This window comes from Pelodiscus sinensis, chromosome 5, assembly GCF_049634645.1.
Source record: "Pelodiscus sinensis isolate JC-2024 chromosome 5, ASM4963464v1, whole genome shotgun sequence".
Taxonomy (NCBI): Eukaryota; Metazoa; Chordata; order Testudines; family Trionychidae; genus Pelodiscus; species Pelodiscus sinensis.
In genome coordinates, this window is record NC_134715.1 from 7,802,225 (window position 1) to 7,818,748 (window position 16,524).

Genomic DNA, 16,524 nt, shown 5'->3' on the forward strand with positions numbered 1-16,524 from the left:
AAGGACCATATTTGGGATATAAACCCCATTTTCTGTCCAGACCTAGTATTAGCCATGCAACTAATGCCTGGCTCTCTCAATGACCTTAAAACATGCATATTGCTTCAAAGAGTTTTTAACTCCAGACTTCAAAGAGAAGCCTCAGAACTGTCATTCATGCTTACATTTGGTACTTTGCGTACGGGTCTTAACAAAGATGCTAATTATCTCCCCCATTACAAAGATAGCTTCCCCAATTATCACCCCTAATGTCATTACCTCACAGACACTAACCTTCCCCCCTCACTCCTCCTCTGTTCTTAAACCTGATTCGTCATTTTTATATGTGTTCACTTTTTTTTGATTGTATCACTTTGGTATATATGGTTGTGCCAATTTCCTTCCACAAATTGATCTGAGGAAGTGGGTCTGGCCCACAGAAGCTCATCACCTAATAAACTATCTTGTTAGTCTTTAAAGTGTTGCATAGTCCTGTCTTTTGTTTTGGCTCATCCTGTCTCTTCCTTCAGACCACGGGTAGATGGCAGTAGAGAACTCCTTTCCTTATTGATGTTCAGACCACAGAGCTACACAGTCATAGATACTCTGTGGCTGTGTCTAGACTGGCCACTTTTTCCAGAAAAGCAGCTGCTTTCCCGGAAAAACTTGCCAGCTGTCTACACTGGCCGCTTGAATTTCTACAAAAGCTCTGAATCTCACGTAAGATTGTCACTGCTTTTGCGGAAATACTATTCTGCTCCCGTTCGAGCAAAAGTCTTTTTCCGAAAAACTTTTGTGCAAAAGGGCCAGTGTAGACAGCAGAAATTTCTTTTCTGCAAAAAAGCCCCGATTGCAAAAATGGCGATCGGGGCTTTTTTGCGGAAAAGTGCGTCTAGATTGGCCACCGATGCTTTTCCGCAAAAAGTGCTTTTGCGGAAAAGTGTCCTGCCAATCTAGACACGATTTTCCGAAAATGCTTTTAACGGAAAACTTTTCCGTTAAAAGCATTTCCGGAAAAACATGCCAGTGTAGACGTAGCCTGTTTGAACATTCAGCGTGGTACAACTGGTTATCGCTGTATAACTCTGGGGTTGTCATGGCTGTTCCCCATTCTGGCAGAAGATGGGGGCCTGGAAGAGCATTTAAAATACCCTGCCACTAAAGGCCTTTGTTTAAAAACTCCCCAAGATTACAGAGTCCCTGGCCTTGGAGTGGGATGGCTGCTACCACCTAAATGCAAAAACCTCTTTGAGAATCCAGGAAGATGCATTTGGGAATTCCTTTCTGTGGGACACTTTCAAACTCTTTACCCCTGACTCTGGAGACAGCTTGGAAAACTAATTTCTGCTAGTAGCATGGCTTCAGTCTTAGGCACGTGCACACAGAACCTCCTGCCTTCTAGGACACAGCTGATGGTCTTAAAAGGTGATTTTTATTAACAAAACAAAGAAAACACACTGGGTGAAACAGTACTTGGTTGCTAGGTGTTACAGAGCAACTCAAAAGGATTAAAACACAGAGAATTGCTTCTCTGGGATTCAGTTGGGTTTTTTCCCTGTGAAAGATAAAAAAAAAAAGAGAGTTGAGATGAGCTGGAGCTGTTGCTGCTGATAGTCCCAGGCCTGGGATCTTTGCCGACAAATGAAAAGAAGAGCCAACATTATACATTGGCTAATGTCTGGTGTTGACTCTTTCTTGCCACTTCCCTGCTGGAGAAACACTGTTCCTAAGGCTAGGTCTACACTATAGCTTTTTCCGATTGCTTTTCTGGAAGAGGCTTTTCCGCCATTTGGCCCCGTCTAGACAGAGCCAAATGGTGGAAAAGCCTCCTTTTTCAGAGAAGCCCCTATTCCTCATAGAACAAGGTTTACAGGGCTCCCCAAAAGAGCACGTTTGCTCTTCCGCAAAATACAGCCGAAGAGCAAACGCGTTCCCTGGATGCATGTTCCTGGCAAAACCCTGCAGTGTAGACATAGCCTTAGAGACCTGCAAACTTGTGCTAATGATGGGGTGTTGAAGGCATTGATTTTAGCAGCCTTTCTGGTCCCTGGCTCACAGCAGTGTTACGAAAATTCAGTCTTGGCCAGCTCAGCTAGACACGTATTAAAACTACAATTAAAAAAAAAAGGAAGAAGAGAAAAGATAGGGAAGGAAAATGCCACAAGAGAGGGCGTGGCAGCAGGAGGCCACGACTCACGTTTCAGGGGTTGTCCAGGATTTAACCAAAGCCAATGGAGACAGCACTGTCGTTGGTTCCCTCTTTGGCCCCATCTGCTCAGGATACCTTTCAGGTTCAGGACAATAAAAGACCAAAGGTATCCTGGTAGATTTTAGAGACCGGGAGTTGTGGGGGTGGCAGCCATGATGGTAACACTCGCTCCTTCCAGTCCCCCCTCCCATCTCTATCCAAGCTTCATGATGCCTCCCACAGTCTCTTAAGGATTCCAAAGAAGAGGGTGATGGATGGAATAGCCCACCCCCTCGTTATTCTGTTGACTAATTAGACCTAACATTCTGAGTCCATTCTCCTCTGCTCACTCCCTGTGATCTTAACACCACCATTGAGTGGTGTCATAGAATCATAGAGCTGGAAGAGACCTCAGAAGGTCATCAAGTCCAGCCCCCTGCCCAAGGTAGGACCAATCCCAACTAAATCAACCCGGCCAGGGCTTTGTCAAGCCGAGACTTAAAAATCTCTAGGGATGGAGACTCCACCACTTCCGTAGGTAACCCATTCCAGTGCTTCACCACCCTCCTAGGGAAATAGTTTTTCCTAATATCCAACCTGGACCTCTCCCACTCAGTTACCTTTTCATTTGGACAAATTCTGTCTCACTTTTTGCTGACTTTTAATAAGCAATTTTGTCACAGGCTGAGCTGAACTTTTGTTCCCTCGGGCAACTGAAACATCCAGGCCCGTGCATAACCATACACACGTTTTCCTTGTGACGGGGACATGTCTGTTTTCTATGCAGCCAGGCTGCCAGGGGAGGTCATGGTCACACAGGAAAGTGGAAGCGGCTGTGGAAATCCCTGGCAAGCTTTGCCGTTTCAGTTGGAAGGGGTGTAACATCTCTAAATCCTCAAGGAAACTGGGACTTCCCCACAAAGATTGCTAAGTGTCCTTGAACCTGGAGTGTAGCCAGCACTGGGTTCATGTCTGACCACAAAGGCACAAGTCCCTGTATCTTGTTGCTACTTGTCCAATGACCAAATGATTGGGGAATATCCTTGCTTGTTCTCTGGACTTGGGTATTTAATCTAGAGCTCAGAATTACAAAGCGGGTTTTGTATAAGCATGTATATACTATAATTAGCATTTCTTTCTCTTTAGATTACTGCTCTCCTGCATAATACATTCTTTAAGGAGTGATTTGTCATTTTGAAACCTGCAAGAGGAAGGACAAATGTGTGCAGCAAACCAAGACATATAAATATATTACATAAGCTAACTATTTATAGTAGAAACAGTAAATTTTCCATTTGACTGCTCTTCTAATGACTCCAGGGGTGCATCTACCCTTCACCCTTATCTCGAAATAAGCTACATCATTTGAACAACGCAAATTACACAGCTTATTTCGAGTAAATTTTGAAATAAACCGATATTCCAAAATCTCCCTTGTTCCTCAAGGAATAAGATTTACAGGGACGTCGGAATAGCAAGCCCATTATATTTTGAAATAATGGGCTTGTTTCAAAGATGCAGAACAGCTGTTTTGGGATGCTGGAAGCATCCTGAAATAGTGACATGGGGTAGCTGTACCCCAGGTTCTGCAGAGTGGTAAAATGCAACAGAAATGGACCAACTGTCCATTAGTAATACTAAAACGACTCTATTACAGAAGTGAGTCTACTTTGTTATTTACACAGGCTGTTAATGGAACCAGTTTTAACTACTGTACTGAAAAAGCCACTATTCAGAATGCAAATATGTCAGCCTTAGTGCAGTTTCTATTCTATAGCAGGTGACCAGCAAAGAGACCTCATTCACATTCATGATACCATCTCTAGGATTGTCCTTGCCACCAGAGCTGGGTTTTCTTCAGAACAACAGGGTAGATCCTTAGCAGATATAACCTGTCATTGTTCCATTGACAGCAGTTTACAGAAGTTAAGGATCTACCCCAGATTATTTTATAAACCTGTGCAGTCCTAATGCTAGATCAGTGGGCCCATAAAACACCCTTCCATGTATTTTTGCTGTGTAGATGAAGAGTTCTAAGTCCATGCTCATGAAGATGTTAAATGGAGGCAGTGAATTTCCTTGGACAACTTGCAACAACCTCACTGAGGGATGGATTATGACTAAATGCTGCCTAGTTCCACCGGTAAACTTTGGCATCTCTTTTCCAGACTGTCCCTTCCAGTTCCGTCCCCTAACATGAAAGCACAGTGATTGATCACTCAGAGGAGGTGGCCGACATGAACTTCAAAAGACAAGCTTGCATCAGGAGTGAAGGTGTTATTTTAGTTTAAATGCTGATATCAGAAACATGCCTTTTGAAGGAAAGAATCTTGAAATATTTGCAGTGCTGCAAGACCCATTTCAGAACATGGCTCATGTTTTTATTATGTGAGCCTGAGTTATTACGTTCCCCGGTGGCTTACAGCAGCCGCCCCTAGCTGCAGACTGACACACAGCTGGCAGTGTAGGATGGCAGCCTGCACTCTGGGAGCAGGGCCGGGAATTGGTGTATCACCATATGCCTATCGGTTAACTGTTTGAACAGTTACATTCTTACATCTCTAGAAGCAATGCACCTGATCCAAAGCCCATAGAAGGCAATGGAAAGGTTCACAGGGACTTCAATGGGCTATTGAACATGGCCTAATTAAGTTCTCTCTCATTTCACTGCTGGGGAGATTAAAAAAGGGATAGGAGGGGCCTAGTTGCTCAGCACCTGCAACCCTCACCCACTTCAAGTGGAAGTTTTGGAAGCTCTGAAAAGCCACGCCTTCAGTAACTTTCGAAGGCCCATTTTGAAAGTTGCTCTCAAAATCAAATTTTGCCTGGGGACGAATTTGTGTGGCTTCCCCAGGCAGAATTTGTGGGGCAGGTCCAGGTGTGTCTGTCCCCTGCGTTCCCCAGCCAGAGTGAGGAATGCAGCCAACTGTGCACTTTCCGTTGGCTCCCTGATGAAAGTTCAAAGAAAGTTCTGGGCACACATCTGAAGGCAGAATTTTGAAATAACCTTTCATATCCCTTTAGCTATACTGCTGCCATATTAGCTGAATGCTCACCTAGAGATCACCAGTAACTTTATTCACATTGTCTGGTTCCATCAAGTGATGGTACTATTTCTTTCAAAAGACAACAGCACAATAGAGCATGAGTGGGCATTGTCTATCCTACGGTGCCCAGCCTTGGAAAGGAGCTGCCTGATTTTACAAGTTCTGTGAGTAATAGCTGTGTTAGCTGAAACTGACGTGACTCAAAGTTTAGTCTGAACTTTAACAAAGACAAAGAGTATATAATCATCCTTCAATTTTTTTAAAAAAGGGTAAGAATGTTTCAGGCCATTATAAATAAAAAACATCTCAATTTGCACTTTTCCTACTGACAAATAGGGAAGCCCACCCACTCACTTACCCACTCACCCACCCACACAAAGAAGTCTTGTTAAAAGACGCCTTTCACTTCTGTACAAGAATTGTTCCGTGGGAAGTGAAAATGAACTGGCGCCAAGCGGATGAAGTCAGGGGAATTTTGGGGGGATAGAGAGGATGAAGGCAGGGGAATTTTGTGAGGGGAGAGAGAGAGAAACAGAGTGCAAGTGAACCACTGTCTACATGACCAGTTACTTTGGAATAACTTCACCCCCAAGGGTCATAAGTTACACTGACCTAAGCAGTGGTGTGGACACCACTGTATTGTCAGGAGAGCTTCTCTCACCAAGTCATTACCACCTCTCACGGAGATGGAGACAGCTCCTGCATGTTGCTTCACCAGACAAGTCTCTAGCTGTAAGTCAAAGGCTTAAGTGAGTGCCAAGGGAGCTAGGCAGCAGATGCAAAAGCACACTCAGAATCAAACTCTAGACTAGAAGTTAAGGGTCCTTAACAACTCAGCACCTTTTAGTTAGAAGCAAAGTTTAATGAGTAGGTCAGAGAAAGGCATCTCTATAATTTAAGAGAACTATTTAGGACATTGAAGGGTACTTCTGTTCCTGCAGAAACAAGGACCAAATCCAGAGGGGAAGAGCCATGTCCTGAGAACCCAAATCAAGCCAGACTCAAGTGGAGGCTCTGTTCAATATGTCTCACCTTGTACCTGAGGCTAAAGACTTAATATTAAACACTTTGGTGGAGTAATAGCTAGGACTTTCTATCTTAACATCCAGCTAAGAAACCTTTCAAATACAGAAACTAATCTGAAACCTCCTGTAGCCTGCAGGAGAAAAGAAGAACAAAGCATGAAGTATCTTAAAAGTTTAATAACTGACTTAACTAAGGCCATGAAACATTTGTCTACGTTTACTCTGTGGCTACGTCTACACTGGCATGATTTTCCGGAAATGCTTTTAACGGAAACGTTTTCCGTTAAAAGCCTTTTCAGAAAAGCGCGTCTAGATTGGCAGGATGCTTTTCTGCAAAAGCACTTTTTGCAGAAAAGCGTCTGTGGCCAATCTAGATGCGGGTTTCCGCAAAAAAGCCCCAATCGCCATTTTCGCGATCGGGGCTTTTTTGCGGAAAACACTACTGTGCTGTCTACACTGGCCCTTTTGCACAAAAGTCTTTCGGAAAAAGACTTTTGCCCGAATGGGAGCAGCATAGTATTTCCAGAAAAGCACTGACGATCTTACATGAGATCATCAGTGTTCTTGCGGAAATTCAAGCGGCCAGTGTAGACAGCTGGAAAGTTTTTCCGCAAAATCATCTGATTTTGCGGAAAAACTTGCCTGTCTTGACACAGCCAGACTGTGTTTGCAGCTGACAGTGACCACTGCCAACTAAATGGAAGGTGATCTGTCCTCTGCCTTTCAATACAACATAAAATGAGCTACAGAACTGCGGGATGTTTTATTGTGACCTGCTTTTAATAGCTAGCAAAAAAAGTGTAATGTGAGTGTAATTTAGGGTAAAAAACCCAGTGTAATGTAGAGCGAGTCTGTCTGTCTGTCTGACTGTGAGTCTGTTTGTTCAAGAACTCCTCCTGAACGGTAAGAGCAAGGGCCACCAAATTTGACATGCAGCTTCCTCTTCTCCTAACTTAAAGCAAGGTTGTACCAGGACAGCTGGACACCCTGGGAAAAGGACAGTTTTTCATAACATGCAAAGGGAGGGGCTGCTGTTCAGAGGGACGTGATACTAAACGTGTCCATTGGGGACAGTGAGGCTGCAGAGTGTCCAAAGGGGGCAGCTGTACCATCAAGGGAGTGGCCAGCTGAGCTGGGTCTCTGCCATCTTGTCTGTGAGCACACCAGATAAGTACCCCCCTTTCCCCAAATCCTTTTCCCCGCTCTGGCCCTTGGCCACAGCACTGGTGGGGGTGGGAGAAACCATGGAGGCCAGAGGGGGGTGTGTGGAGAAAAAAGGTCCTGGTAGGCTAGGGGGACTTAGTGGGGAGAGAACAGACCTCTGGCAGGCTGGGGAGGGGCCTGGGGGAGAGAACAGGCCCCTGATGGATTAGAGGGGACTGCCCACTTTGAGCCCCCCTCTCACCCAAACACTCACTCTCACCCTCCCTGCCCCCAGCCTCCTGCACCCCGGCCCCCACATCCCCAAGGTCCTGCCTTGAAGGACCTGGGCAATACTGGGTCAGTCTGCTAGTCTACTGTATATTTGAGAGAGCTCGTCTGTGAGCGAGCAAGCGAGAGCGTCTGTCTGTCTGTCCATCAGTTTGTTCAGGAACACCTCCCAAACGGTAAGAACTAGGACCACCAAATGTGTGATGCCGTTGCCTCTTATCATAACTGAATGCAGTTTGGTTGTGTGGGGTGGGGAGAGGGGGCTGAAGCTCCTCCTCCCCCTCCCCCATGCATAAAACTATACAGAAAAGAGACAGAATCATCAGGCAGGTGAAAGGGGTGGGCTAGGGTGTCTAGGACTGCCCCACACCTCTCACCTCCCAGGTGCCCTTTAGAAAGGTCAGGGGCTTCAAATCCTCCCCCCCCCCCATTCGTATGGCAACATTGCTGGCTGTTCCCTTTCATCAGGGAGCCAAGGGAAAGCGCACAGCTTGCTGTATTCCTCACTCTGGCTGGGGAACGCAGAGGGCAGACAAATCTAGACCTGCCCCAAGTCAGGGGACGTGCACCCCTCTCCCAGCTGTGCCTGCTGGAGCTGCAGCGGCCATAGTGATGCACTTCTCACCTGGCCCCACACTGCTGCGGTGAGAGAGGGCTGCAGCTGTCCTCTCTCCCCAGGCAACCTGCATCCTGAACCCCTCCTCCCCAGCCCCACCCCAAAGCGATGTTATAAACGAAGAAAAAGAAAAAATAATCGAGTTAAGGAACCGAGCAACGCTGGGTAAATCTAGTCACAGAAGGACCCACGGGGTGCTGGGGAACTCCTGCAGGCTAACAGTATAGTAATTCTGGGAGTAGCCACCTCCAGCTATCCTCTGCCACCGAGGACTTCCAGCAACTAATGGAAGTGGCGATGAGATGAAGATACATGGAAAGAGAATAGGAGATTTGAGGAGACCAAAGAAACTCCCTGTCTTACAAGAGAAGAGCAAGGGGGCTACTTGAAGTTAAAAGGTCTGAAATTCAAAGTTCAGAAGAGGAAAGACTTCTACACACATATAGACTGTAGAATTCACTGAGGCCAAGAACTTAACAAGAAAGGGACTGGCCATTTCGGTGGGTTTCAAGAATATCCTGAGTTAAAAACGTGTGCTTGCGGGTTTAAGACCTTTTCTCTATATTAGATCCCAAGATGGGACCTACTATGGTGTGTGTGTATGGGGGGGATGATTATTCCATTTCTGCCTACTGAGGGGTGTTTACACATTCACCTACACCTCTCTTGCATCTGGGGGAAGCCTCTGTCAGAGACAAGATACTGACCTGGATGGATCTTGGATCTGAACCATTCTTTGAATTCCTATGATCTTCTGCACCAATGTTCGCTCTAATCTTTTCCTTCCATGTGTGGAATTAATTTTGATGTGTTCCAATGCATGTGTGAATGTGCACTACCAATGGGGGAAAAAACAGCTGTGGGTGCACCGCTAATCAGCTGGGCAGCATCTGAATCTCTCCTGAGTGGCCGCCCAAGTGCACAGCTTACAGGGAAAACTGATCTGCACCCATTTAGCCCGTGATATACTTTAATTTCTCATGCTGAGTAGCAGTTCTCACGACATGTTGAACCTCTCTACTCCAGCATGCTCAGGACCTGACTAGTGCTGAACTAAAGAATTTGCCAAACCCCAGGAGGTCAATATTATCTAGCAGCATTACCAACACTTCCTCTGCTTACTGGGCTGTTAGAAGACATATGAGAGCTAAATAACAGCACAGAACACTGAGAACCAGAGCTAGTGGCTGTAAACAAACTTTATGGGACTGCAGGAAACTTGGCCACATCCATGTAAGTGGACATCCGGCTAAATAAAATCATGCCGGACTGTGGATGTTGCTGGACTAGAGAGGTTCAATCTGTACATACAAAATGGTACTTCTGGGAAGGTGGGGGAGAGTTTTTGGATGGAATCGTGCATGTCTAAAGTCAGCCAGAGCACAGAAGTAGGGCCTGCCGATATAAAACTAACCCAGTAATACACTCATAAATGATCAGCTCCTTGGATTGAGAGGAATAGGTAAGGATTTCTTCTAACCTGGGAAAATGAAACTAGCACAGTGCTGCATATCTAGAGAAGGAAACGGAGCTGTTCAAAGATGGGGTTTTCTGACGGTGGGAATTCCCGCCCACAGAAGTGGAGAGTAAGTGAAAATGCCCTACATATAGCAGTCCCTCTGAACGATACACTCCACATTTACTTGACTCCAGCTGAGCAGCAAGTGGAAGAAACAACAGCAGCTCCAGAGCAAGACATGAAGTTTCTTACTCTTCTCTCACTCCTGCTTCTTCTGGCTGCAGATCTGCTGCAAGGTACAGTAGCATTTCCCTTGTCAGTTTGAGGGTTATATTATTTCTGCAATCTTGCATTGCTCTTCACTCCTCTTTCTTGTAATGTGTCTAAAAACCATCCACTGTCTCCAGACGTTAGCACAAAATCCCTGGGTAAATGCTCTGCAAACTCTTACAAGTGTTAGATTTGAGATCAAATCTTCTAATAGCTGCAGGGACACAGTATCAGGAAATACTGAAGGCAGTAAAATAGAGGCAGCTGTTGGCTTTGTGTAATTGACAATGCAAAGTAAGTTAGGAGCAGGAAAAGCCACTCAATTCATATAATCGTATTTTGTTACTTAATGAGGTTTGCTCCCTCCCCTTCTGGAAACTGGCCTCTTGCAGCAGATGTGTCAAGCAAAGTGTAAATTAATGCTCAATTTATGGTAAAAAAGATGCTTTTCACTACACGTGTGCAGTTTTATTCTATATGATCCTAGAAAGTGAATGTATAGGATGAACACCACTAGCTCCATGCAGGTGCCATGCACATGTCTCTCACGTAATTGAGATATTGCTCAATTTTCATTTACTGAGGGAGCCTTTGAAACATTTTTGGAGGCAACTCTGCAGGAAACGAAAGTGACTAACAAGAGATTTTGTCCCAGCTTCTCAAAAGGAATGTAGATTCCTGTCTTCCATTGATTTCAGTTATTTGTTTTCCTGAACACTTTTGAAGATGGAAAAAGATTAGATCTTTTCTGCTCTGATCTGTCAGAATAAAATTCAGACATATGCAATGAGCAAAAAAAAAAAATCTTATCTTATTTCACCTCTTGCATCTGCTAAAACTACAGCGAATTAGACGAAGTTACACCAGTATAAGAAAAAAGAGAATTGGGCTCATTAGGTTTATATAATAAGTATTATTGTGCTCAAATGCATTTATATAACAGTATTCTTTATGTCATTGTAGGAATGGCAACCTCCAGCAGAGGACGCTGTCTGTGTGTCGGACCTGGTGCATCTGCCGTCCACCCAAAAGCTATTGCAAAAGTTGAAATATTTGGGCAAACCAGCAGCTGTGAGCAAGTTGAAGTGATGTAAGTGCACAATTAATACTGTGCAGGGCACGTTATTTTAGTATTCAGTCATGTCCCAGTTCATGCTAAGTCACCTTTTCTCCTGACAGTGTCACACTGAAAGGGAACGGGAAAAGAAGATGTCTGAACAACAAATCCAAGCAAGCATCACGCATGATACAGGTAGGTCATAAGAATGGCACCTTTTTCTTGGCTTTTTATTGAATATGTTACTTTGAGGTTTTTCAATGCAAGCTGTAGGGAATGCAACTTTGGAATATGAGGAAATATTTTGCTTGAGTCTGTATTAAACCCTTTATAAATCCAACATTAGATATTTGGGAGACAAAAGCCTCAGCCCCTTTTATCAGTCTACTATATATCTTTAGCAAGTTTCCTTCACCTCAAAACTCTTGGATTGACAGCACTGAAATGTTGATATTGGGAGATACCATTGGATGAAAGGACCCCTTTTTAGTACAGTGTAGTCCTGGAAACACTGATTTAAATCCCTTTTCTTAAATCACAGCGCCATCATTTTGTGACTTTGTGATGGGTCAAATAAATCAAGAGCCTCACCCTAAAGGGTAATTGTGGTATGTGCGTAGACAAGATCTTATGAGCCCGTTACTTAAAAAAAAGCCAAACTTACATGCATTGTATTTACAAATTCAATGCCACGAGGAAGCTGATTCTTTGCCCATGTGAAGTTTTTTCATTGACTTTCATGGCTGCAAGATCAGGGCCTAGATTTTAATTTGTCATCACCTAGCAGAGATGAAGAACTGATATACAACACAACCCCTTCCAAAATGCACAGAAGTGATTTCCATTTTGCACAGAAGTATAGAAAAAGATGGATAGATAAAGAACTCCAGTAAGAACTGATCCTGTGTGAGATGGTGAACCCCTTTTCCCATCCTATAGAGGAATACAGTATGGGGAAATGGAATTAAGTTTGGTTAAATAGTAATTCCATGCACTAAGAAAGAGCACATGCAGAAACACAGGGATGGCCATTTCAAAAAGGCACCTTACAAAGAGGGACAGCTGTACAGAAACAAATTCCAGAGCAGCAGACAGTGAACACCAGTAAGAAGTTGGCATGATAGGCTAGAACTGTTAAATGAATAGATGGATTGTGCAGAGCTCGGTTCCAATTTAGCTTTATAGGAGAAGAGCCTTTGGAAACATACATGGTTACTAGGTTGACATTTAGCGGACTCTGAAGGGCTGTGTCTAGACTGGCAAGTTTTTCCGCAAAATCATTTGCTTTTGCGGAAAAACTTGCCAGCTATCTACACTGGCCGCTTGAATTTCCACAAAAGCACTGACGATCTCATGTAAGATTGTCAGTGCTTTTGCGGAAATACTACGCTGCTCCCGTTGGGGCAAAAGTCTTTTTTCGAAAGACTTTTGCGCAAAAGGGCCAGTGTAGACAGCACAGTACTGTTTTCCACAAAAAAGCCCTGATCGCGAAAATGGCGATCAGGGCTTTTTTGCGGAAGAGCGCGTCTAGATTGGCCACGGATGCTTTTCCGCAAAAAGTTCTTTTGCGGAAAAGCATCCTGCCCATCTAGACATGATTTTCCGAAAATGCTTTTAACGGAAAGCTTTTCCGTTAAAAGCATTTCCGGAAAATCATGCAAGTCTAGATGTAGCCAAGGAGTCTGAATAGGAGATTTGAGGTTTTTAGTCCTGCGGCAGTGGAAAGTTTTCTGACGGGGAGGGGAAATCTTATCATGAATGTGGCCCACCGGGAGATGTGTGTGTTTCTGGCATGGCATGGCCTATCCGCTGTTTGCTCTTTGGAGCGGGTCTGTGTTTTGTGGTGCACCGTGCTCCCTGTTCACTGAACAGAACATTCCAAGTGAGGCCGTGCAATCTGGTTACCGCAGAATCCTGAGCTCGAAGACTGCTCAGTTCAATTCCCACTGCTGCTACCTAATCCCTGTAAGCCATATTCTGACACCCTTACACCCAGCATGTATCACTGTAAGCCTGAAGTAGTCCCACTGATTTCAATCAAGGGCACCATTTCAGCAGGGCAGGAGGAGCAGCAACTAGGTGTACCGGGATGCTGAATGCTTTTCTTCCCTATCAGGGAGCGAGGGGAAAGTACTTGGCTTGTGTACCTGCCTCCCACTCCTGCCTGGTGAGGAGAGGAGGCAGAGGAGTAAGTCAAAAAATCTACATAGTTTCCCTTCCATCCCTGATAGTCAGGGGAATGGGAAGAAAAGCAAGCAGCATTCCCCTATGCACCCCTCCCACCGCTGCCCTACCAAAAGGGTGCCATTGACTTCAAAAGGCTATTTATGGAGCACGGTGCTATTTTGCCTTAGTAAGGGTATCAGAATCAGGTCCTATGTGATGCAGGGTAAGGTGTTTAACATCCGTGCCTCAGTTTTCCCAGCTGCAAAGTGGGGGCATTGGTATTTTCCCTTCTTTGCCATGCACTTTGCTCTCATGGACATGCAATAAATTGTGCCTGAAGGAGGCCAGACCAGAGAACTGACAGCACTCTTCTCCCTTGCAGAAATTATTGAAAAGAAGTAAGTAAGAGCGGTGTCCAGAAAGGAAGACTATGCAAAATAACTCGTGGACATGGCTGCCCATGCCATTTACCTGCTCATATGGAGGACAAGCACCTGGCAAACCTGACTGCTCACTGACGTGCTATTCCGTTACTGCTAGGCTTTGCGAGTACATCACGGTGTGTGGTTCACTCCAAAGAAGATAAAATATTTGCAGCTGTTTTTCCATGTGTCTTAACATCTGTCATCAATTTTCACACTTGTTGTTTCCACTGTTGTTGTTTAGCCTTTGTCAGGGCTTTGGTTATCAAAGACTTGAACGCACCAAAAAAGATTTGCAAGGGCTTGCACTCCATTAGGTCCTCTCTGTATTTTCCTTAGAGATGCTGTAGATCTCTATCCCAAAGAAACCAGCTGAGTCTTGTGGGTAAACCATTTATATTCTATGAATACTCAGGAAGAACATTCTCTTCTTCAAAAAACATGCACGGGAACAGTGTTCCCTGTAAGCTGAGAGCTTGAGCAGCTGCCCAGGATAGATTCAAATGCTACCTAGCTGACTGACACAGCACCCACAGCTGGCAGCATATGTTCCTAGTAGTGGTGCACATCCACACATGCCTTGGTGCACATAACAAAATTTATTCCACACATGGATGGAAAAAGTTAGAGGGAACATTGAAAGGGAACTCCACAGTTAGATAAAAACATGCTTGATACAAACTAACAAAAGCCAGCAAACTCAAGGTCAGAGTTTTAACCCTAGCTTTCACTCATAGTACTGATTGATTTGTTTCACAAGAGAGTTTAAGAGGGATTGTCACCCTCTGTTTTGGATTTTTCTCTTTGTGTCATACTGATTGTAACCTTGAGACATAATCTGTCATGAAAAGTGAGACATAAGGTATACCTGTCAAAAAGCATACCTTAAAATACATACAGGTACATTTTATTTTGTCAGAGACTGTACATTTTTTTACATTCAAATAATATCTTTAATTTGTACAAGTGTTTTGTAAATAAATAGATTTATTAGGATTTGAGCATTGCTTTTTTTCCCCCCTTCTAAGGATGAAATTCATACCTTCCCCAAACACACAATGAATGCTCTTACCGGACTCAGACCCTCTGCAGATGTAAGTCCACCTCACCCCATTGGTTTAAATGAAGCAGTGTCAGTTTGCACTGACTTAGGGACTGTATTTTTTGAGCCCCCCTCTGCCCTCCGCACTGCCATCCCCAAAGCATGTCTATAGTAACAGGATAAAGCTTTCACCGGTCTGATTGTTCTCACGGCAGCAGTATTGCGAACAGCCCCCAAAAATGGTTAAAGATTGATTTTAAACTAGAGGAGTCACACACATTACTTGGTTCAGTAATTTGAGCCTTTTGTCCACACCTTGACCCAAAAGCACTGTGGGTACCACTGCTTCCCATCTCCCTCTACTTCAGAGGCTCAATGGAACCTCTCTCCACCTCATGCCAGGGATTCTGTTTGCCCGTGGCAGGGTTCACACGCCCATAGAGCACCCTTTACAACCAGCGGGTGGCAATACAAATTGAGTGGGGAAACTGAGTCATTGTGCATCTCTTCATAAAATTATCACAGAAATGTCAGCATTAGAAATGGAGATGGGGGTTTTGTGCTGGAAGGTGTTAATTGCTGCCATCAAGTGGTTCTTTGACCTATAGACAATTACACTCTCAGAGGGGTAGCTGTGTTAGTCTGTATCTGCAAAAACAATGAGCCATCTTAAATCTGTTAAGCCAGGCCTACACTGGTGGAGAAAATCAATGCAAGATAAGCAGCCCCAGCTACGTGAATTGCATAACTGGAGTCCATGTACTTTGCATCGATTTTCTGGGGTGGCCCCACAGCAAGAGACCAACAAGAGAAACTCTCCGATTAACTTCCCTTACTTCTCATGACAGTGAGGAATACCATGGTTGATGAGAGCACCCTCCGTGTTTGATTTAGTGGGTCTTTACTAGACCCACTAAATTGAACCCCAGAAGATTGTTCTCCGGATTGTCGATCATCCGATAAGTGGAGAGATGGCCATAGTCTCCAAGCTGTCAAAGGACTCCTTATTGTTTTTGCAGACATCGGTGTTTGAAGCTGATGAGACTATTAGCCAGATACCAGGAGGTTCCTCGTGTCTCCCATTTTCCTCTTCCAATTTTCACCAAAAGTAGTTTTCTCCGCTTTGATGCTTAGAACTGTCTCAGAAATGTTGGAATTGATTGGATGTGCTTTTTAAAAGTTACAGCATTGTAGACAGAGAAATGCCCTTGAGTTGAGTGGAAGGCCTCACAGGCTCGGCCAAAAAGATTAGTCATATTTGGTCCGTCCTCTGATTTTTGAACGCCATCAACCAAATAGGTAGTGACATAGAGTGGTCATGAGCGAAATCGTTGGCACACTGATTTCAGCTCATTTTGTTTCTACAGAATCTCCTAACAACATCTTGTGACACAATGCCCGTAGAGCTTTAATGTCAATATAATTACACAGATTTATACAAAGTGCTGCCCGAGAGTACGGAATGTTCTCAGATTCTCCTCAGAGCCCAAAATGGCACCTTAATTCTGTGCTCCTCAGCTCCATCTGCTGAGCCACACTGCCGAGAACGCCTGTAATTTCAAAGTAACTTTCATTTTTGGGCCCCCAGTTCGTGCATCGACCAAGTAAACCCAGCCCCAAATCAATTTGTGTTGTGTCCCCAGCCCTTGGACCTGTCCCCAGCCCAAATTCATGTTCATTTTATGTGCATAGCCCCAGTGTCCCATAATCCCCTTCTCCCCAGTACAACTCTGCTCGTTCTGCAGTTGTGGAATCCCTCAGGAGATTCTTCATCTCCCCTTCCAAATTGGCACTTCCCAGAGCTGTTATGTGCTCCCTCTGC

At 44.5% G+C, this 16,524-nt stretch overlaps 2 protein-coding genes across 2 annotated transcripts in view; one reads left to right on the top strand and one right to left on the bottom strand.

Annotated features, from left to right (window-relative positions):
- LOC102444570 (protein FAM47E-like) overlaps positions 1-16,524 on the bottom strand; it is a 48,521-nt gene that overhangs the window by 18,432 nt on the left and 13,565 nt on the right. The window lies entirely within an intron of this gene.
- Positions 9,673-14,656, top strand: CXCL11 (C-X-C motif chemokine ligand 11). The gene is made up of 4 exons (XM_006133906.4): positions 9,673-10,041; positions 10,979-11,105; positions 11,195-11,267; positions 13,621-14,656. The coding sequence occupies exons 1-4, from the start codon at positions 9,828-9,830 to the stop codon at positions 13,642-13,644; spliced, it is 438 nt and encodes a 145-aa protein (XP_006133968.3). The 5' UTR covers positions 9,673-9,827; the 3' UTR covers positions 13,645-14,656.

Excerpts from the sequence above, each read along its gene's own strand:
- CXCL11 (XM_006133906.4), top strand. The coding sequence starts at position 9,828 with ATGGGGTTTTCTGACGGTGGGAATTCCCGCCCACAGAAGTGGAGAGTA. Across the intron at positions 10,042-10,978 it reads GGCTGCAGATCTGCTGCAAG|GAATGGCAACCTCCAGCAGA; the intron begins GTACAGTAGCAT and ends ATGTCATTGTAG. Across the intron at positions 11,106-11,194 it reads TGTGAGCAAGTTGAAGTGAT|TGTCACACTGAAAGGGAACG; the intron begins GTAAGTGCACAA and ends TTCTCCTGACAG.